This window comes from Entelurus aequoreus, linkage group LG09 (assembly GCF_033978785.1).
Source record: "Entelurus aequoreus isolate RoL-2023_Sb linkage group LG09, RoL_Eaeq_v1.1, whole genome shotgun sequence".
NCBI classification, from domain to species: Eukaryota; Metazoa; Chordata; class Actinopteri; order Syngnathiformes; family Syngnathidae; genus Entelurus; species Entelurus aequoreus.
The window spans coordinates 37,431,999-37,455,226 of NC_084739.1; the positions used below are offsets into that span (position 1 = coordinate 37,431,999).

At 36.4% G+C, this 23,228-nt stretch overlaps 2 protein-coding genes across 2 annotated transcripts in view; one reads left to right on the forward strand and one right to left on the reverse strand.

Moving 5' to 3' along the window:
* fam204a (family with sequence similarity 204 member A) overlaps positions 1-21,332 on the reverse strand; it is a 29,186-nt gene extending 7,854 nt beyond the window's left edge. The window contains exons 1-5 of the mRNA XM_062058689.1: positions 20,981-21,332; positions 20,830-20,905; positions 18,761-18,791; positions 18,567-18,672; positions 17,161-17,250 (exon numbers count right to left, since the gene is read on the reverse strand). Of these exons, the coding sequence (XP_061914673.1) occupies positions 17,161-17,250; positions 18,567-18,672; positions 18,761-18,791; positions 20,830-20,905; positions 20,981-21,196 (519 nt within the window). The 5' untranslated portion in view covers positions 21,197-21,332. The remainder of the gene's footprint in view (positions 1-17,160; positions 17,251-18,566; positions 18,673-18,760; positions 18,792-20,829; positions 20,906-20,980) is intronic.
* A 1,661-nt stretch (positions 21,333-22,993) lies between these two features.
* pik3ap1 (phosphoinositide-3-kinase adaptor protein 1) overlaps positions 22,994-23,228 on the forward strand; it is a 132,891-nt gene continuing 132,656 nt past the window's right edge. Inside the window, exon 1 of the mRNA XM_062058691.1 lies at positions 22,994-23,048. The gene's annotated coding sequence lies outside the window, so the exon portion shown is untranslated. The remainder of the gene's footprint in view (positions 23,049-23,228) is intronic.

The following is a 23,228-nucleotide window of genomic DNA, read 5'->3' on the forward strand; positions in this document are numbered from 1 at the left end:
AATCTAAACTTGTATAAAGACATTGCTGTCTGAGCAACTAAGATATTGCACCTACAGGCTGTGCTCGCTTAGAGTAGAGTGATTGATCTATACTTGGAGAAATGTGACACGTGGTTGTCAACAACAGGAAGTGAACTCGCACAACATCACATATGTCGTATGTACAACACTCGTTTAACCTTTATCATTAAAAAACACTTTAAAACCGCCATTAAAGATAACAATGGATACTCACATATTTTAACACCCAAATTAAAATAATATAGCAAGAACAATATTAAATGTTTTCTTCTGCCCAAAAAGTGCATTGTGTGTATATTTATTTAATTTAGTTTTCTAAATAAAACATGGTTTAAAGATGTCATTGTGTGTATATATACATTTTGAGCACATTCAACTACACAGTGATAATAATGATAATTTACATTTTGAGCACATTCAACTACACAGTGATAACAATGGTAATTTATCATAATGACCATTATCATTTTGGTCACAATAACTGCTATAAGTTTCCTATATTTGCATCCCTAATGGAATTCAATTATGGGATGGATTAAGTATAGAACGTAAACATTGTATAAATGTAGCTCCGTCTATGAAAGAATATAAGCACACGGTGTTTGCAAAGTATAATGAACTGTTATCATGGACAGGGGTAGGAACAAATGAGCTAAGCATCTTCCTACTCATTTTAAACATATTAAATTGTTGTAAATAAACAAGAGTGTTTTTTTTTCTGCTGTATATGTTTTATGTGATCCAAACAAATTGTTTTATATTGTATTTAAATGTTAAATTGTGAAAATGTAACCACGTGACATTCCTTAATGAAACATGAATTGATTAATGTGGACCCCAACCTAAACAAGTTGAAAAACTTATTCGGGTGTTACCATTTGGTGGTCAATTGTACGGAATATGTACTGTACTGTGCAATCTACTAATAAAAGTTTCAATCAATCAAAAAAAACATTTTAAGTAAAATAAAACAATTAAACCACACCATTTACATTGATACACAGTATAGATTAAATGTTTAGCGAAGGCTTTTTTTTAAATATACAATATAAGAAGCCACATTGTCAGCTTTATCCAGTCTCCAATTAGTTAAATGATCTAAACTAGTGATTCTCAAACTGTGGTACGCAGGCTATGTCTAGTGGTACGCCAAAGAAGTCTGTAATTGAGTTGTACGGTATACCGGTACTACTATAGTACCGCGATACTAATGAATCATATCCGGTACTATACCGCCTCTAAAATATACCGCCCCCCCCCCCCCCCCCCTTTTTTTTTAACGGACATGACGGCGTGTCGTTGTGTCATTGCTGGTTTTACGAGCAGACGAGCATGTTCGGCAACGCACAACCCCGGAGTACTTACAAGCTGACAGTGCGTGGACAGAAAAGGGAGAACGGACGCATTTTGGCTTAAAAACTAACGGTAAAGGTGAAGATATAACACTGAAACGCCCTCAGGAAGAGGTGGTTTAAGACATGTCTAGTTAGCTAGTGGCTAAAATCCATCCGCACTCTGCAGTGTTGTAGCTACTTCTAAATCACTAATCTTCGTCTCCATGGCGACAAATAAAGTATGTTTCTTACAAGTATCATCCCTGCAGGACGAGGAATAGGTCAACATGCTTTACTACACACCGTAGCTCACCAGTGTCACAATGTAAACAAACGCCATGGGTGGATTTATACCTGACATCCACTGTAATGATACCAAGTACAGGAGTGTATCTAGTCAATACTACTATGATTACATCGATCACAAAATGTATATTATGTTTATAAACTCAGGAAATACGTCCCTGGACACACAAGGACTTAAATTATGACCATTGTATGATCCTGTAACGACTTGGTATCGGATTGATACCAACATTTGTGGCGTCATCCAAAACTAATGTAAAGCATCCAAACAACAGAAGAATAAGTGATTATTAAGTGTAGATAGAACATGTTAAAAGAGAAAGTAAGCAGATAACAGTAAATTAACAATTAGATGAATAATTAATGTTGTACCACTTGTCCTTAATAATGTTGACAAAATAATAGAATGGAAAATATGCCAGCAGCTAAATTAGGAGCCTGTGTTTGCGTACTTAATACTAAAAGACTGTTTTGTATGTTCAGTATTTTACTTAAGGGCAAACTTCCAATAAGAAATGTACCGTAACATTTTTTGTTAAAATAAAGCCAATAATGTGATGTTTTGTGGTCCAATTTATTTAAAAAAGTATCGAAAAGTATTGAAATACATTTTGGTAACGGTAACAAAATATTGGTATCGGGAAAAACTAGTCTGTAAATATGTACTGTATACGGAGTATCATTGATGATGTTAGTGCAGTGTGTGAAATACTACAGTGGACAAAGATATGAAATATACTTGTTGAATAAAACGTTTGCTTTGTTCTTAATGAATACTTAGGTCTACTACACTACTGTATTTTAATGTTGGTCATTGGGGTGGTTTTTTGGAACAACGTTTAATAACCACTGATCCAACCTATTGCATGTATTGTCAAGCAGGCAAATGGTTTCCATTCCTATGTGTTTGTTATACTTTGTGATGTATTCCACACAATTAATGTATTTATATTCTTGTGTATCCTCATGAGAACCAGCATCCTCTGCAGTGAACATTTGTTTTCGGTCTATTTCTTTTGTCAAAATTACAGATTTTCGGAAATATAACCCTGTTATTCAAAACATAAATGCACACTGTAGTGGACGCTGGCTTTCAGGACGATATGTCAATGTTAAGGCAATACAGGATCTAATGTAAGTATGGGTATAGCCACATTTATGAATTGGATCTTAAAAGAGGAACTTCACTTTTTTTATTTATTAATTACCCTTAATTGAGACAAGACCTCTTCTCTTTTCTGTGTGTTCTAAATAGTGAAAAACTGCTAGCAAGGAGCGGCTAACAATGCAAGTAAATGGAGTCATCTATTCTGCCCATGAAGCCCTCTAAAAAAGATGCAAAAACACCAACAACGCACAATTTACATGCCGTGACCTGCATATTAACATATTAACCAAGCTATATTGTTATTATAAGAGGTAACTACTTCTAAAAACACCATGTCTTGCTCACAGAGAGGTAAGCTAGCTACTGACTTACTGAACTGCTGCTGACTCGCCTTTGCATTTGAAAAAGTTATTGCTAGATTATAAATAATGCGTCGTGGTGAGTATAGTCAAAGTTTTTGCCCATAAGCCGAGAAGTTGGTCAACTTTGTTTAACTTAGACCTGAATACATCGCTAAGAAGATGCGGCAACATGCTTGTTTTATCCCAACATTATTTACCTGAGGAGTGAGGGCTATGCTGAATTTACAAGTTTACACAAGCTTGTGCTGAAAGATACAACCATCCTAGTGAGTGAGGACATTCTAAATGATTGTTTTGTTCCCATTTTGTTTTTCTTGTCTAGCACTTAGCACTAGAGCTACATGTTGGTTTAATGTTTAACCATTGGGCTGGATCTGCTTAGCACTCGGCCTCTAAAACGTGTAGCTCATCCTCCTTATAGTCAAGTTTAAAAAAGATAAGGATATCAATCATTATTTGTCCCAAAGTAGTCGTCCCTCTCACAATTTCTGCCACAATTAGTAGTTGTTGTTGACGGACATAGCGTCAGTTGCTACGCAGACTGTGAAATCAATGAACCCAGGAAAGAAGTTCCAGTAATGCTTAAAATGAGTGAAATGCTGTAATTATTTATTATTTATTTTTTGTTTTTATGGATGTCTCTGTTACTACATTTCATACATAATTACATCTCGTACATATTGTTTTTTGAGGGCTATATAGGCAGAATACATCAGATCCCGATTACCTGCATTGCGAGCTGCCTCTTGCTTATGTTTTTTTAGGATTTATAATGCTCAGAAAAGAGAAAGGTGTATGTTCTTGTCTCTAAAAATGATGAATGATAGGCACATTTCAAAAAAAGAGTGCAGTTCCCCATTCGGATGAAAAGATCTAGGAAAACAAGTTGTTGCGATTTGTAACATAATTATTTCTTCATGTGGAAATCTCCACCGTTAAATTGTTAAATCATTTTCTCAAAAAAGGCCAATCAACAGACAAAGCAAACCCTGCCAACATGTCCAGTTTCTTAGTTGGTACTTGGTTGATACCTGCGATGACAGCTTTAGTACGACATTCAGCAATATTGGAATCGCTGTGAACAATGGGTACCACGGAAGCTTGAATATATGCAATGCGCGATTATTTCAGTTACAATGCAAAGCCCCTGTGCACATCCTAGTGGGCAGCCTCCAAAGAGCTTTTGTAATCTTGCCACCACTTTGACAAACACAATTACATGACAGGCAAAAGAAAAATAACTCTGGGGAAGACACAGACGAACATCAACGTCTCAATTTTCGCTTCAAGTAATCTGATTTGAGATACACATGACGTTTCATCGTTAGGGAATAGACACAAAAAAAGTTCACTTGCTTGTGCACAATCCATTATCTTGCCTCTTCTGAGTGGGGTAGGCTTATTAACAAGCTTTGAACTCACACTTAGAATAATATGCCATCAACAGTTTTATAAGCTAATTAGAGAAAACAGTCTAATTACTGAGTGACTGGCAATAAAATGGCAATCATGAAAAAAGAAACCACGGGTGCTAAGCTTTCACTACCACCAATTAAGGCCTAATTACAAACAAATTATATATGTGTTTTGCTGTGGGCTCCTATTTAAAAATGGCTTTAATTAAAAGAGAAAACATGCTAATTAATTAAATGGCACACACATCGACATTGAAAAGTATGCTTTGTCTATCAAGTAATTAATGAAATACAATAATCCAAATGAGATTCCCAGGCATTTGATAAAAGCTTTGTACCCATTTTTGAAATCCATTTCAAAATTAATGGGCAAAAATCTAATATGAGTCATTCAGAGATACAATAAAAGTTCAATCCCTGATAAATTGCTTATGATGATGGAGGAAAAGAACAAAGAGGAGAGTTTCACTAAACTCTCTGCATGGTGGCCCGAGGGGGGTTGCAGTGGGGACAGTCAGCCTAATTCTCCGATGTGGGAAGGCGGAAGTCAAAATCTGATAAAGCCCGCCTTCCTTGAACGCTGTGCTCATTAATTTCTTGATTACAAACACGGGGAGGGCAGAGTAAAGGTGTTGAGGGGGGGAAAAAAAACAATGTAAACATCATGAAACAATTTTAGTTGTGTTCTTTGTTTTAGCTAAGCTGTCACGTTGCCTGTAACAAAACCTTTGTTTTACAGCTATTAAAGCCGGCTTTACAAAGAGTAGATTTCAAGGACAGTCAGGCTTCCCTTTCACGGAGTGCTACTGAAATTTGAGCTGTGCTATAATGACCATCGGTACACTTTAATGCAACAAAATCATAAAAGGTTGAAGTATATTAACTTTTTATTAAATATTACTATTTTAGATTCCGTTGTCTGTACTAAGCAGGGATATGAGCACCTTTTTAGAGAAAAAGAGGAACATTTCTATCAGCCCTAGGTGATGCCACACAAACCCAAAAAGAACATTTTGAAAATCAATTGGGTGCATTTCTACACTATATTTTACCATTAGATATTTTTCTCATCTACCAACCTCGTTTGACTGTCTTTTTTAAACCTATGTCTCATGTAATGTAACACACATTGTTTTTGTTTTTTAGTAGATAATTTACTAAAATTATTATCATTAAAAATGTAATATAAATTTTACAATCCTTCACCTCAAAAATATACCTTCACGTTGGCTACTAAAAAATACTCTAGAACTACAACTGGTTAGGAAACTAACAGTGTTTGGATTGTAATCATCAACATACGATTAGCAAAGTACACACACACACACACACACACACACACACACACACACGCACACACACACACACACACACACACACACACACACACACACACATATATATATTTTTTGTCTTATCCCTACAGTTCTCTCCCCAGGTCCTCTTTCTTTTTTTTTAAATCTTCTTTCCATCACCTCCTGCTCAGCTCCGGCTGCGCCAAACACTAAATAACGTTTAATAAAGTCAAATACAAAAAGGCAACAATAGAAGTATTACACACATTTCTCTTTTTTAAAGTAAATCTGTAAAGCAGATATGGGCATCTACATTAACAGTATGGTTTGCCTGAGCGGCTGGACAGGTTTTTTGTTTTTTTACTTGGGACGTCTTGTGGGCCAGATTTTGGAGGCTGGCAAGCGGTAGTTTGGGGATGCCTGGTTTAGACCTTATTTCCTTCCTAACAGAACCTTTGCTGGGCATTAAGAAGAGTAGACATATGGACACATTTTACATTTGACACTATAGAGAACAAGACAGTGTGGAAACCACAGATGTCAAACTCAAGGCCCAGGGGCAAGATCTGGCCCGCCACATCATTTTATGTGGCCCACAAAAGTGTCAATATAGCACTTGACCATGATCATGTCACAAGATATTCCAAGCATTTTTTGCTTTTAAAAATACCAAAAATGTTGTTTGTCCCCCTTACTTATAGCAATTTATTAAGAAATGTGTTAGTAACATAATATAAATAATCAAATGTGCAGGCAAGTGTGTGTAATAATATAATGAGGTGATTATACATTTATATTCATACACGTTCAAAGTTACAAGCGCCCTTTTGAGGAGCAGCCATAACTACGATGCGGCCCACAAAGAAAATGTTTGACACCCCTAATGTAAACCTTGTGGAGCGATTATAACTGATAAAAACACATCTAGCTTGTAGCAGCATCTGCAGGCGAATCATCCTAACTAGTGAAGCAAAGCACACAATAATCTCTCTCTAATTTTTTTTTTTGTTAAGTTTACTGCTGTTTTTATTGCTGATATTGTTGAATTATTAATGCCTGGTGAGTTTTGCAGCATCAATGTATTACTTCATATAGTAGTCATGTTATTCATATAATGTTATCATTTAACATCTGAAAAAATAATGTCATGTTTTAGTAATTTCAGGTCAAATAATATAACACTAAGGTACTACCGGTATTAAATGTTATTCCCGAAGGTTAGTACTATTGTTTCAAATTTCAATTATCGTAAATTACCGTGATTGATTACAGCTAGTGATGTGACGAGATGTGCCGAGGCATTGAGGCGTGTCTGGAGTAATGTAGGGGGCGTTTCTGCAAAGCGCGTATCAAGGCTTACTTCACGTGTGAAGCCTCACTGCCCGGCCATACCACGTGACAGCTTCGGGACACGGTTCAGATTTCGCTGGGAGATGCGACAACAATTAAACACATACACAGCCCAAACTTCGTTGAAAATGTGGCCTTTTGAGGTTGCGGTCAGTTCTGAATCTGGATTGAAAATACAAATAGAATTGGCTTTGCCAAAAATAAAACAATAACAGCGCATGATATTAAATTTGAACTTAATCCAAGCTGGAATTTTAGTCGACTAAGAAGTTTGGAAACTAAACTATAGACTAAAATGTAATACATTTAGAGGACTTAAGTACGACAAAAAATAAAAGACATTTTAGTAGAAAAACAATGAAAAAAAACAAAAAACAACACTAGATGAATTGTGTTGTCATAACATCAATTTATTTGCTATTTCCAACTAGGAGACTTGTATATTTCTTCTGCAGTGCAGGTTTTATCATTATTTTGAGCAAAATAATGCAATATAATAAACTTGGTGGGATAATGGTGGCTAAAATAGTCAAGTTTTAAAACACATCTTGACAGAGACTTAACCAAAGCAAATGTATTTGAATATCATAAGTAGCAGAAGTAATAAGATCAAGTGACTATACTTAAAAAATGTGATAACGTGAGCATGCAAGTTACTCTGATCGGCAGAATACCATGTACATAATACGGTTGTTCATGTGTCATCTATTGGCTCTTTGAGGCCATGTAATGTAATTTTGAGTTTGTATATTCTTAAGGTCCTGGAGTCATGAAATTGGCCCAACAGCCCCTATTGTGTAAGACTGAATAGAGTTTCTGTTTTGAAGTGGTAATGTCTTTCTAATAATTGAGATGAGTGCTACGGGGAGACTTTACACTCTAACGTGGTGTGACAGTCTTTTGTTAGAAAATAAACCTACTTCCTGCACATGAAAGACAACCTCAGTTTCAAAAGACCTTACTTGCACTGTTATTTTAAGAGGTAAAAAGTAAGCAATTATTCATTAAAACAATAACAAAAGACTTGATTACTAAAAGAATAGTGTGGCGTTCAAAGTCTACGTTTGACTGACTTAAAAAAAAGCATTTTCTCTATAATTAGTAAATACTCAGTGTAGTTAAAATAGAACATTTGTCTTATCCACCCATTCAATTTCTGTTCCGCTTGTCTTCATTCAGCTGGAGCCCATCCCAGCTGACTTTGGGAGGTAGCGTACACCTTGGAGTGATCACCAGACAATCACAGGCCACATACTGACAAACAACAATTCACACCTACGGACAGTTTAGTCTCCAATTAACCAAACAGGCGTGTGTTTTGGATGTGAGAGGAAGTGATAGTACCAGAAGTAAACCCACGCAGACACAGGCACAAATGCTTCGACTGAGAAGCACCAACGGTTAAGCATGTCATGAACTGGAAACTGTGGGAACACCAGTGTCAGTGTCCACAGTAAAGACAGTTTAACATTGTCATGTGAGAAAAAGTATGTTTGGAGCAGTCGAGGTAATGTTTTAAGAACAAGGAACCAGAATCATCCATATTCAAACAATGCCCAACCTTATTAGCAACTGTCAAACATGGAAGTGGAATCATGCATCTGGGCTGTTTTGTGGTACTGGTGTATTACACAAAGTGGGTAGAAAAGTTAAAAAGAGAACTCCAAATGTATCTGAAACTTGGACACAATTGGGTGTTCAAAAACAAAAAGGACAATAATTCTAAACACATATCAAACCTGGTTTTAAAGTGAATAAAGCGGCTGGAAAACGAGTTGACTTTATATGCTTAATTGTGTTTCATTATATCCATTAAACCATATCCAATTGTATTTACAATCCACAAAATATGTGAAAATACCATTTAAACATCACTAAATGCCACAAATTCAGTCAGTCATTTTGAATATTCGCTCCGAATAACTTCGGCTATTTCCGGAGATTGATGTCACTGTCGTAACGCTTCTGCACTCTGACCATGTTATCAGATCAGTCATACTGGAAAAACACAAAAATTAGAAAGATATGGGCTGTCTATCATTCACAATCCCTATATAGAACATGTACACATATGTTTTTGTCTTTTTATGCATTTTAAGTCATAAATAAGTAAACACATACAAAGTCAGCTAACTATGGGGGCTCTCTATTTTGCCCACAAAACTCCCTTAAACACCATCCAAAACCCACAAACAATACTCTATTTACATCTTGTGACCTGAATATTAACCAAATATTAGTAATCTTGTTATTATAAACGCTAACACAGACAAAGTATTTTTAGCATTGATAACCGAGAGCTAACTAAAGTTTATGATGCACTGTACTCAAGGTGAGACTTTAATGTAATTATAAAATTAAGTTGAGGATGGCAGTAATGCAACATACTGTATATGGATGCTAACTGCCGTAAAACTGTAAAGAAGAAGTTTATTCAGCACTGCAGCATTGAGCCGGCGAAGTCTTAATTGCTGCCGTTCTGCTACTGCTGCATCGCGTCCCGGCTCGTCAAAATTGTTCTGGATTATAAATCATGGCTCTCATCTGGATATCAGGGGCATTTAGCCACGAATCGTATTATCTGTAACACTCATTTTATACTTGGAGATGGAGACAAACACACTACAGCAGAAAACAGTGTCAGTAGCAACATTTGGAACCCTTCGTCGTGTGGATTAAAAATTATTATTCATCTAAAGAGGAAGTTATGGACATCGTATCAGTTGTCATCACAGTGAGAGCAGAAATCGTACAATAAGCGATCGTTTAATTATGTTTGTAGTTTGTATTTCTTGTTTAGCGTTTAGCAATACTGCTACATAGGGATTGAAAATATTTTTCTGGTTCCGATTCCACTTAAAATTCTGCTTAACGATTTGGTTCTTTATCGATTCCCTTGTCGATTCTTATTTGGAAAAAAACATAACAATATGATGGATTAGCAACAATTTTGTTTGGTTTAGAGCAGGAGTATCAAACTAATTTTGGCTCAAGGGCCGCACTGAGGAAAATGTGTGCACACGGGCTGGACTATTAAAATCATGGCATTAAAACTAAAAAATAAAGACAACTTCAGATTGTTTTCTCTATCTTACTTTGGCCAAAAATAAAACGAACACATTCTGAAAATATTACAATAAGTGAATTACATTTTTTTATATAGTGAATTACATTTTTATATAGAATAATATAAAAATATTTTTCAAAATACCAGCAGCGGTAAAGTGTAGATCCATGAAGAAAAGCAGAAAGTGAATGAATGTTTATAACTGAATACATTTACATATGCATAAAAATGTGTTTTCTTTTGTATAATTTTTTTTTATGAATTAAGTAACGTTTATGACAACTGTTTTCCAAAACACAATATAGAATGTGAGATATAACAGGATAATGCATACATTTGTCATTTGTTTTCAAAACAGTTACAAAAAAGTGGGACCCCAAAAATTTACTATGGTCCGTGCAAAACAGTAGCAGGCGGCTGTGGCCCGCGGGCCTGTTCTAATACTAATCAAATATCATCCCATAGGGCCTTGAGTTTGACACCACTGGTTTAGAGCTAACATGACCTTACAAAGCCAACAGTGAGGTCTTAAGAGGCACATAACATAGAAAAAAACTTTTGACAATACATTTAAAAAAAAAAAAAAATTATCTGTAGAATTTGACTAAATAAAAAACATGTGGACATTACACAAGAATGTAACATTTCGTAACATTTTTAAAACTTTTAAGAATCTTTGTCATCTACCTACAAAATATACTGTGCAATATACCGTGCAAAGGTTTGTTTAGATTTACAAGGTGAAGCTAATATAATGACATTGAACATTAGACATTTCAACCTTCTTTTTATATAATGTTGATGTTTATTGCTTACAGATTATGAAAACCTTAAATAGAAAATCTAAGAATATTGTGTTTAAAAAAAACAAAAAACTGTAAGCCATGATCATCAAAGTTGTATTAAATAGAGGCTTGACATATGTCACTTTACATGTTATGAGTTAATGTCACATATTAGTATCACATTTGAAGTTAATTGCTGACATAAATGGACGTTTACGCGATATTCAAATGTTATGAGTTCCACCTGTATAATATAATGATTGAGCAAAAATGTGATTGGATTGAACTAGGGGTGCAACAACTAATCGATTAAATCGATTAAAATCGATTATTAAAATAGTTGCCGATTAATTTAGTCATCGATTCGTTGGATCTATGCTATGCGCATGCGCAGAGTTTTTTATTTTTTTAAATTTTTTTTAATATATATATTTATTTTTTTTTAAATTTTTTAAATAAACATTTATTTATAAACTGCAACATGTACAAACAGCTGAGAAACAATAATCAAAATAAGTATGGTGCAAGTATGCTGTTTTTTTTCAATAAAATACTGGATAGGATAGAAATGTAGTTTGTCTCTTTTATCCGATTATTAATCGATTAATCGAAGTAATAATCGACAGATTAATCGATTATCAAATCAATCGTTAGTTGCAGCCCTAGATTGAACATTCATCTACAGAAGGAGCATTGATGTGGCAAATTGTTGTAAGCTTTTGAACACAAACTTAGTCACTGCTGGGTGAGTTTCGTCGTTCCTGGCCAAGTGCTACTCTTCCCTGCTGCGGTACAAACTTGCGCCGGACATGAACTGGAGCCATTACTGCCCACCTCTAAACCGGTCAGAATATGTCTCCTAATGCTCATCTGAATGAGAAGGCACTCATTTCAATTTAATAGATAATAGCTCTAACATTGTTGGTGGTATTAGTACCTGTTGTATTTACGTCAGATGACTGCTGCTGCCTGGGATGAGATTGGCGCGGTTCAAAAACACGACATTCATTGTATGCTGTATGTTCAAATGTTTCAGCATATTGCTTTTTTTTCCTCCTTTTGATGAAAACATTAAAAGTAGCGCTGTTGTGGTTTTATTAATAAAATGTCGGCATACTTCGGTGCGCGGTTTCCGCCCAGTAACACCACATGTTGCTGGCGTCACTACATACATTTTGTAATGACGTTATCCCCACCTGGAAGAACAGTTAAGAGATCCACTAGATGAAATGGCAAGCGATTCCAAGGATTTGATACACAGGGAACCGGTTCTGAATAAGAACCGGTTTTCGATTCCCATCCCTACTGCTACATGATGCTTAGTGTTTCACTAAAGCCGGATCTGTTTAGCATAGCTTCTAAAACTTGTAGCTCATCCTCCTTATATTCAGGATTAAAAATATATGGTTCTGGACCATCATTTGTCCCAAAGTAGTCGTTTTTGGATCTCACAAAGTCTGCATGATTTGCATTGTTGTTGGTAGGGAAGGGCTCTGCAGTTGCTACCTCTGCGTCACACAAGCAGATACCATCAGGTTAGAAAAGTTTGGTTTTGCATAATTGGGCCCCTTTAATATGCATCGCCTGGCTTGGTGAAATCATATTTAGTTAAACCCCAAATTTGGTTTGGTTCTGTCCGTTAAGTCCTGGACTGCACGTGACCAAACAAACAAACACACTCCACTAACAAGGAAAACGGACTGTAGTCGGTTTTACCGGACAAAAAATTACAAATGGGAATGCACCCTGAATTAACTCGACCAGCGTGGTCAATTATCCAGCTAGAATAATGCCAAAAGCTTGATGATGGCTACACAAAGTGGTTGAGATCATTTGACTAAATATTAGTGGGGTTTATTGTTCAAATTTAAATTTGTATGTATAATTTAGAGGAAAATAAATAATAAAATAAGTTGAAATTTATGATCCCATTTTTTTTTTTAACTACTGACGACGTACGCTGTGTAATCATTCCATTCCCAGAAAACTAGTTTTTTGTATTGCGTTACTTATCAATGTATTTATTCTGTATGTTTGTGTGTAACTATAGAACAATGCATTAAGTCCAGTTTTATAAACTAAACCAATTATCTTTTAATGGAAAGTGAAAGGTCATAGCACACTTCCCCACAGGTTAAAGTACACTTTTGGCATGTAGGCCCTGTAGCTTTGGAGGCCTAAAGTGTTACCAACTTTTTGCACGGCTTCATTTAGCTGAAATAGCTGCAAAATCAATCTGTCAAATACAGGCTTATGGATGCTATCACATCTCCTGATAGAGCTTTGGGCTACACTGTGTGTCAGTCACTCAATGTTATGCTAATTACAGAATTAATTAGCCCATGTGAAACTTATAAGTAGTGTGTGTGCATTTATTAAAAGATAGCGACCCGGTCTGCCTAATTGGAGGACTTGGACCTTTGAAACTACTGAGCTACATGGACTCATTTGGAAACGGGGAGTTCTTTCACATGTGTCATCTATGGCTTCTAAAAAGAAGTGTTTAAAAAGAGGTATTAACATGATGAGAGGAACAACCTACAGACATTTTTATGAGAGAAGAGCCCCTAACTGCACGGTTTAAAGGAATACATTAGGAAACTTTGTCTAAGCCATGCAGACATTTATGATCGTTTGGTACCTATGAGGAGAAGTGTTTTGTTTTTTTTACTCCATCTTTAAATATGTAAAACAGCTCATGGCATCATGCACTAATCAACAGCACTTGTTTTGAATCTCAGAGATTAAAAAAATTAAGAAAAAACTCAAACTCTAATATCCCAAATGGGTGACTCAGAACATTGACATTTGAAAAATGTCAGCTACATTTGACCACTTGTTCACATGAAAAAGACTTAAGTATAGTAAATCCAAACAGTGAAATATATACAAACCAGTAATTCTGACAGCCAGCTTTCTGTCTCCCCTCCATTACTCTTAGAATAAACATTGATGTCAACATGTACCCGTGTTTTCTTTACAAAACAATGCCTTAAGGGACAAACAGGCCTCTTTAGTTCTTCACAGCTGTCAAAATGCTTTTGCATATTTTGCTAAGAAAACCTTTTCCTATTGTTTCTGAGAAAAACCTGCCTCAATCATGTCTTGGTCTTAAGACCATAAACAAACTAAACATCTAAGGCAGTGCGTACCAAATGAGCCACTCAATTATAACCTTGAAATTGATTCTGGGCACACCGGGGATTATTGATCCTCACAATATTTGTCACAGAGCCGAGTCAGAAGTCAACAGGACTCTAAACAAACATGTTGCTATCTTCATAACAGACTGCACCTATTAAAAATATACCATAATCCTTTACAACTGATTATAGATTTTTTTTTTTTTTCTTTTTGCCTTGATGCAATGGTTGGGTGATATAGACGAGTGGTTCTCAAACTTTTTTCACCGAGTGCCACGTCAGAAAGAGATTATCTCTCCAAGTACCACAATAATGAACAATATTAAAAGACGGTAGCGTTGTAGTTCTGGGTATTCATTTAAAAACAAGGTATAGGTTTTAGTTAACAAGTATGTTTAATATTTTTGGCTGCTGAAACCTGTGTTTGAATATAGGAACATACAACTCTTACATACAATACTTCAATCAAGTGATTTTTTTGGCGTACCACACAGTTTGAAGATCACATATAGACAGTATGCAAAATAAATTATACACATGTGGCCGACGATAGAGCTTTTAATTATTACTACCGTTACATCCTTGTAATGCATTTTTGATAACACATTCTGGCTATGTCCCGCAAACTTGACAGTGACAAGCGAACAAACACTTATTCAACGCAATGTAGCATTCTCGCTAGCGGCTAAAGTTCCTCCACAGTGCAAAAGCCACTTCTAAGTCAGCAACCCTCACCTCCATGGCAAAAAATAAACTGTGTCTCTTACAAGTACAATTATCACTGAAGGAAATAAATAGCTCAACCTGCTACACTACACACCATAGGAGGATATGCTAATTGCTAAGCTAGAGTTCTTGAATGTAAAAGGTGGGTGAATCGATAAAAATATGGACAGTAAGTACAGTATCAATAAATGGTCGATACTACATGGTTAGTATTTTTTATTATCCAAAAATTGTTTGTCGTTTTTGTTTACATACTAAGGGCAAAAACTTTTGTCTGATTATAATCGTGATCAAAAATGTAATCATTCAATGATCTAGAAAAGTTAATGTCTGTATCAGCATTGGTATGACTGATACTGCCCCTGTAACTACTTGGTATTAGATCGATATCGAAATTTGTAGTATCGCCCAAAACAAATATAAGGAAATAGCCAAACAATACAAGAATTAGTGCTTGCTATATTTTAACGGAGGTGTAGATAACAAAAGAACAAAAAGAAACCCAATAATAACAATAAATTAGCAAGAAGATTAATAACAGTTTTGAAAAAAATAATACAACCAGAAATGACGCAACGTGTTACACTACCATGAATTGATTAACTTGGACCCCGACTTAAACAAGTTGAAAAACTTATTCAGGTGTTACCATTTAGAGGTTAATTGTACGGAATATGTACTGTACTGTGCAATCTACTAATAAAAGTTTCAATCAATCAATCAAAACCGCATACGCCAAACTCTGAGTCTTGGCAACCTGTTTTAAAATGGTTTTATTATAATTTAAATAACATTTAATATATCGTGATATACACTGTTATCGGAAGAGGCTGCAATATATACAGTGATACAGATTTTAGGCCTCGCCTTCCCTTCCTTATACGTCCAGCAAGTCTACTCATCCTGGGGATCAGGATTTTTTTAGTTCGAACATGATGATCGCGCTGCTGGGACTCATCTTCAGTAAGTTTCTGGGACTTGGTCAAATGAAGTTATCACTGCTAAACAAGGAGAGGTGGATGCCAGACTGCTGTCACATCCCATCACAGCTCTGGCAAAACGCAAAGCAGGTGCCAGGGAGGCAGGCACCTCGGATCAGGCAAAAACCATCCACCAGCACTCTAAGAGGCTTTCTGAGAGCCCACTGCAGGTGCCAGTCATAATGGGATTTTGTAAACCTTCAAATTTGACCAGTCTGTTCACTGCTTGGATAAGAACATATCACATCAATCTACTCATACTTACAATAATTTACCAATATCTTACATTGAATATCATGGAATTTAATCAATGAACGATACAAATGATTTTTCTCAACCCTTGTTTCCTGATGATTTGCAAAAATATATAAAACAGCTTAAAACGTAAGCACAATATTTTGAATAACAATTAAAATATCTTAATTTAAATAAATATAATAAAACGTTGTGAGCGTGAATACCTAGCTTGTAGATTTGGTGTAAATTTAAGGAAAATATAGTTTCCCTTTATGACTTGGGTTGTTGGGGACTTTGCCTTGATATGGCTTCAAATGCCACATATACATACTGTAATAATGTTATCAGGGAGCTGGGTTAATTAAACTAATTAACGCAAATTACCAACTTGTAGCCATACAATAAAATTGTTACGCTATTAATTAAACTCCTGAATTTGTGTGGCATTAGAAGAATGTGAAAGAACAAACAGCTGTCCGTATAACATTTTGACAACTATTGCAAAATGTAAACTAGTATTGGTTGCCCTGAGCAACGTGTATTATGAAACAAAAAACTCCCAATTTGAAAGAAAAATATAAGCAAAACGCAGCAAAGCAAAGTTTTGCTTATATCCTTTTTAAAAAGGATTACATGCACGGAGTCTACATTTGATGGTAAATTACTTGCAAACCACTTGATCCTTGATGCCTACCAAGGCGGTAGGTTCCAAAACTTCAGGCACTGCATTTAGGGGACATGTACACTTCAAAGGTACGAAACTCATACCTGCGGAATGATTTAAGAGTTGGCTTGAAAGCAATGTACCCTTCATTAAAAAGCAGAGCCAAAAGTCCTTTAAAACTGCAGCACTTCAAAACTAAGGGGAGGGCTTTCCATTAACTCAATGGAAAAGGGCTGCAGGACTGAATGGTGGCTGTCTGGGTGTGTTTATGTTCTTCTATGTCTTTGCTGCAGAAATGGCCACGGATCCATTAGCCTGATTTGTCACAGCAGGAGCACCCCAAAGATCTCTTATCAGCACAACGTACCTCTCGAGTGGCGAGTCTGTCGCTCATCTCCTCCGCCTTTGCAACGTCCCCTTCAGCTATGGCCGTCTCTATGCTCTTTTCTAGGCCGGACTGCAAAAGAGAGAAAAAAAAATCTTCTTTTTTGGGGAGGAAATAAGGGTAGTGAGGAAGAAAAATCAAAGAGTAACTTCAAAAGTCCCCAGGGCCGTATTTTTAATACGACTGCCATTACTACAAATATGTAGATTTCTCCTCAGAAATGAAAACCTTTTTGATTGGATATTAGAGGGGAAATCTTAAAAATGCTACAGGAGATTACCAAACATAAATGTGACTTTAATTACAAATTTCCATTACGGGACGAAGCAGAGCATTCTGATCGAAAGGCACGTCTGCTGTGATGAGCCTATCTAAGAAAGCAGACCACCAGATGTCTTCAGCACCAAAATGTCATCATGTTAAAATAAAATATATCATGAGGAAGCTGCAACTACAACTGTGTCTCCTCTGATGAAATATTTAAGAACTAAAAATACTGCATATAGATGACAGCAAAAGCGAAGAGTATTGTTCACTTTAAAATAATAATTTGCACGATACGCCATCACTCCCATAACCAGCTATAATTAATTATTATCGGTTGGCATTGATTATTAACAATATTAAAATTTATCTTTTGTACCCTAAGAGCAAAACTGACAGACCTTCATTATTTTCGGCAAATAAATTATATATGAATTATAAGGAACTGCATTTGAGGGATTGAGGGTGCCTCATTATATTAATGAAAAAAGTTTTGGTTTAATTCAGCTGGTTAATCATTTCAGTCATTATCCTTTCAGAGTTGCTACAGTCAATGTGGATACATCAGTCCAATCTTAATTTATTTACATAAAAGAAATACACCCCAAATAATTAAGACAATCATTTCAAATTAAAATGAGAACAGTTGTTATTCTCTGGGTCATCTTAAAATGCTCGTCAAGCTCGCACACATTGTGCTTCATTTGCAGTTTCTTTGTACTTAAATTGTAATATTAAAATGCATAATTGCGAAATGTTCATGGATTTCTTGAAGTTATTTCTCCAACCCTCCTTTCTTCTGCGAAGCAAAATATGGGTTTTTATGAGGATTTGCACAGAAGAGGAGAAACTTAGATCTCACTTTAATCTCAACCACACAAGAAAGGAGTGTCTCTAATCGTATCACTAAATGTAGCTGAACATAATCTTTAATATTCTTTTCAATGTCAGGTTGAGTATCCAAACGGATTCTTCTAATCCATATGTCATATCGCATAAAACAATAAAAGGACACAGTGGCACGGAACCACAAAAGGATTTGACAGGGGTGTTTCCAACAGTCACCGCAGACAAGGTCTTAAACCTTGCAATCAGATAACATGGAATGCAGAAGGTTTTATTACCTTCTGTGGGGGGTTGGAACTTGCAGGGGGATAAAATCGATCATTTACACCAAAATACTGCTTAAGCCCATCCCAGTGCTTCTCCGACTTCTCCTGCCACTGACACCTGGCAGGAAATGGTAAAATGTATAGTCAGTATTCTGCAAATTACAAATCAATGTACTTATTTTCTATATACTAAAACATTTTGGTACCTTGTCTCTATTGGCTCTTCGCTTTTTGTTCCTGTCAGATGACAAAACAGACACTGTTATACATACAAACATTTACAGTAGGAAAAAATGGTTCTATATTTTAAGTGCATCCATTAAGTATTCACAGTGCTTCTGTTTTGCAACATTGTTTTATGTTACAGCAGTATTCCAAAATGGAATACATCCATTTTTGTCCTCAAAATTCTACAGACAATACCCCATAATGACAATGTGAAAGTTTTGTTTTTGTTTATTTTAATTTGCAAATGTATCAAAACTAAAAAATCGCATGTACATAAGTATTTACAGCCTCAATACTTTGTTGATGCAACTTTGCCAACAATTACAGCCTCGAGTTGTTTTATTTGAATACTATGTGATGGTATGCGATGATGCTATGCGATGATGCACCTTTGGCAACAATTACCAATTTTTTATTTTAATACTATGCGATGAGGTGGTGACTTGTCCAAAGCGTACCCTGCCATCCGCCGGAATGCAGCTGAGATAGGCTACAGGACCCGCCGCAACCCAGAAAGGGACAAGCGGTAGAAAAATGGATGGATGGACTATGCCACAGGCTTGGCACACCTATGTTTGGGCAGTTTCACCCATTCTTCTTTGCAGCACCTCTCAAGCTCCTTTAGGTTGGATGGCAAAGGTTGGTTTTCATCCAGAGTTTTTAAGGACAAAAATGAATGTATTCAATTTTAGAATAAGGCTGTAACATAGAAGCATTTAAGTCCCGTCTTAAAACTAATTTATATACTCTAGCCTTTGAATAGACCCCCCTTTTAGACCAGTTGATCCGCCGTCTCTTTTCTGCTCTGCTCCCCTCTCCTTCGTGGAGGGGGGGGGGGGCACAGATTAGGTGACCACAGATGAGGCACTAGCTGTTCAAAGTCGGGACCCGGGGTGGACCACTCATCTGTGCATCAGTTTAGGACGTCTCTGCGCTGCTGACTTGTCTCCACCCAAGACGATCTCCGGCTGGCCCCACTATGGACTGGACTCTCTCACTATGATTTAGATCCACTCGAAGTTCATTGCACCGGTCGCCCAATCAATCAATCAAAGATTATTTATATAGCCCAAAATCATGAGTGTCTCAAAGGGCTGCACAAGCCACAACGACAAATATATATATATATATATATATATGTATGTCGTTTCTAGCGCTTGTCCCTTTCGGGGCCGCTGGGGGTGCTGGAGCCTATCTCAGCTGCATTCGGGCGGAAGGCGGGGGTACACTCTGGACAAGTCGCCACCTCAAAATTAACATTGTAAAAGTAGAACTTTCAGTGCATCTAGAAAGTATTCACAGTGCTTCTCTTTTTCCACAATGTGTTATCAATCAATCAATCAATCAATCAATCACGAGTGTCTCAAAGGGATGCACAAGCCACAACAACATACATACACACATATATATATATATATATATATATATATATATATATATATATATATATATATATATATATATATATATATATTATATATATATATATATATATATATATATATATATATATTAACCCAATGTACATATATAATATATATATATATATATATATATATATATATATATATATATATATATATATATATATATATATATATATATATTAACCCAATGTACATATATATATATATATATATTAACCCAATGCGGCCCCTGAGTCGTTGTGGCTTGTGCAGCCCTTTGAGACACTCGTGATTTTGGGCTATATAAATAATCTTTGATTGATTGATAACACATTGTGGAAAAAGGGAAGCACTGTGAATACGTTCTATCTAGTTGCACTGAAAGTTCTACTTTTACAATGTTAATTTTGAGATAGCGACTTGTCCAGGGTGTCCCCCCCCCTCCCCCCGTTCCGTCCGAATGCAGCTGAGATAGGCTCCAGCACCCTCCGGACAAGCGGTAGGAATTTGGATGGATGGATGGATGGATGGGATGTTGCTGCGTAGTTTGTCGTGGTGTTATGAATAAGACTAGCAGACCTAAAGGAAAATCAACAAAATACAGTGAATAAACTATGCTTGCTATAAAAAAAAAAAGCCACCTTTTTTGCGTCGCCGTCTTTTCCCTTTCCCCTGCGTCTTCATGTCATCTTTCTTTCCACGGAGCTCATTGAATTTCTTAAACACATACAGAGCAGTCCGTTTGTAAGAGTCCTGAATGACACGATCACGGAGGAATGATAAACAACATACTTGCCACATTTCCTGGGATATACCAGGCAGGTTGCATATAGGCGATTCGATGCTGGCATTGATGACAGCGTTTGCTCGCGTTCCTGCCAGAGAGCCATCATTGTCCCTTGCAGGACTCCCCCTCTCTTCTCCGGCTTTATTCTCCTGCTCCTCTTCTTCGTCGTCTGGACTCAGCTCTTCTTCTGTTAAACCCTTAGGCAGAAGACCACTGTACATATTAACATACCTTAGGTTACGGAATGCATACAAGTTTCATGTAATGTAATGAAACGCGAAGAAATTGCAGACAAATTCAAGATTAAACCAGCAGCCGTGAAAATAAGTTCGCATTTCCGGGTAAACATGCTGACGTCACGGTGACGTAGGGTCTAGTTGGACGAGTCAGATTGAGCAATGCTGAGCAAAAGACATAAGGATAGTTAATAAAAATCATACTTATGATAAAAGATAACATATAATAAATAAACAAATAATAATTACATTGAATTTGAATCAAATTGTATTGGGTACGGAAGATATCAATACGTGGTGAAGTACGATGAAGACTACAAGCCCCAGAATGCAATGTATTGAGTTGTGCCGCTGCTCACATTGCTGCACAAAGAACATTTCTATGCTGGCGCTTACTTATCACGTGTGATAATGACAACTCATTAACGCTCATGGTGTGTATTTCAACAACGAGGTAATTGTTTGACTGTGAAATAAGAAATATTTAATGTCTTTCTAGGAGAAATTGCTCTCTAAATCTTTCCCAAAAAGGTTAGCTAACGAGCTACTCAGTTAGGTTTTGGTTGATATAGTTAGTTACATCGATTCACATCCGAATCGCGATTCTTTTTCATCCCGATTTTAAATCAGATTACAATATATATATTTGTATTTATTTATTTGTATTATAAATTAGTAAATATTATACACACACGGATCCGGCCCGCCGGCGTCCAAAATCCGGCTCGCGGGAAGTTCTAAGTAAAAAAAAAAAGTATTATTTATTTATTTATCATTTATACATTTTTTATTATAATTTTTAAAAATCTATCCTTTCTAATCAATTGTTTTACCCTTGTTACTCTCTGTGTCTCCTAGCCACGGAGGCAAATCATTTTGTCTAAAAATGCATTTTCCCATCAATAATGTGACATCGTCGCGCTCGGAATATATATATATATATATATATATATATATATATATATATATATATATATATATATATATATATATATATATATATATATATATATATATATATATATAATATGTGCCGTTGAGCCTTTCTCTAAGTAAAATGGCCTATGCTTGCGTTGTTTTTGGCCGTACAAACCATTCAAATTGCGAAAAGGATAAACATTCCTTCAGAGTTCCTCGAGATGAAATCAAGAAGAGTGAAAGAGTGCAATAATAATAATAATAATAATACCTGGGATTTATATAGCGCTTTTCTAAATACCCAAAGTCGCTTTACATGTGTGTGTGTGTGTGTGGGGGGGGGGGGGGGGGGGGGATTAAAACAACTTTATTAGGAAAAGAAACTAAGAAAAGAAAAAAGAAAAAAATAATAAAGAAACACCAAGGGCAGGGTCAGTTTGGAAAGGCTAATGTGAAGAGGTGAGTTTTTAGGGTGGTTTTGAAGGTAGGGAGGGAGGGGGCATCTCTGATGTGCCTGGGGAGAGCGTTCCAGAGAGAGGGGGCAGCCACGGAGAAGGCCCTGTCGCCCCAGGTTCGGCGCCTGGTCTTGGGGACCTCCAGGAGGCCAGCATCACTAGACCTGAGGGAACGGGACGGGACGTGTGGCTGGAGGAGGTCAGAGAGGTAGGGTGGAGCCAGGTTATGGAGTGCCTTGTAGGTGGTGAGGAGTATTTTAAAGGGGATTCTGTATTTGACAGGCAGCCAGTGGAGGTCATGAAGGACAGGTGTGATGTGCTCTCTGGAGCGGGTTCCGGTGAGCAGGCGGGCAGCGGAGTTCTGGACATATTGCAGTTTATTGAGGGTTTGGGAAGTGATGCAAGGAGTCAAAAGGAGCAGAGTCGAAGAACGAAAGATTTTGCAGTGACCTCTTCGTAAAAAGGTTTGATTGATGTATTTTTACATGTTTCTTATTGTCTTTTGAATTATTATCTTGAATTTTTTGTATTTAATCTTCCACAAACAGAAACCAGAAAGTCAGGCTCAATAATACTTAATCAGGAAAGGTACTTCTACGTCTCCTATCTTGTTTATTTTGTACACAAATGTGTCAGAGTACATT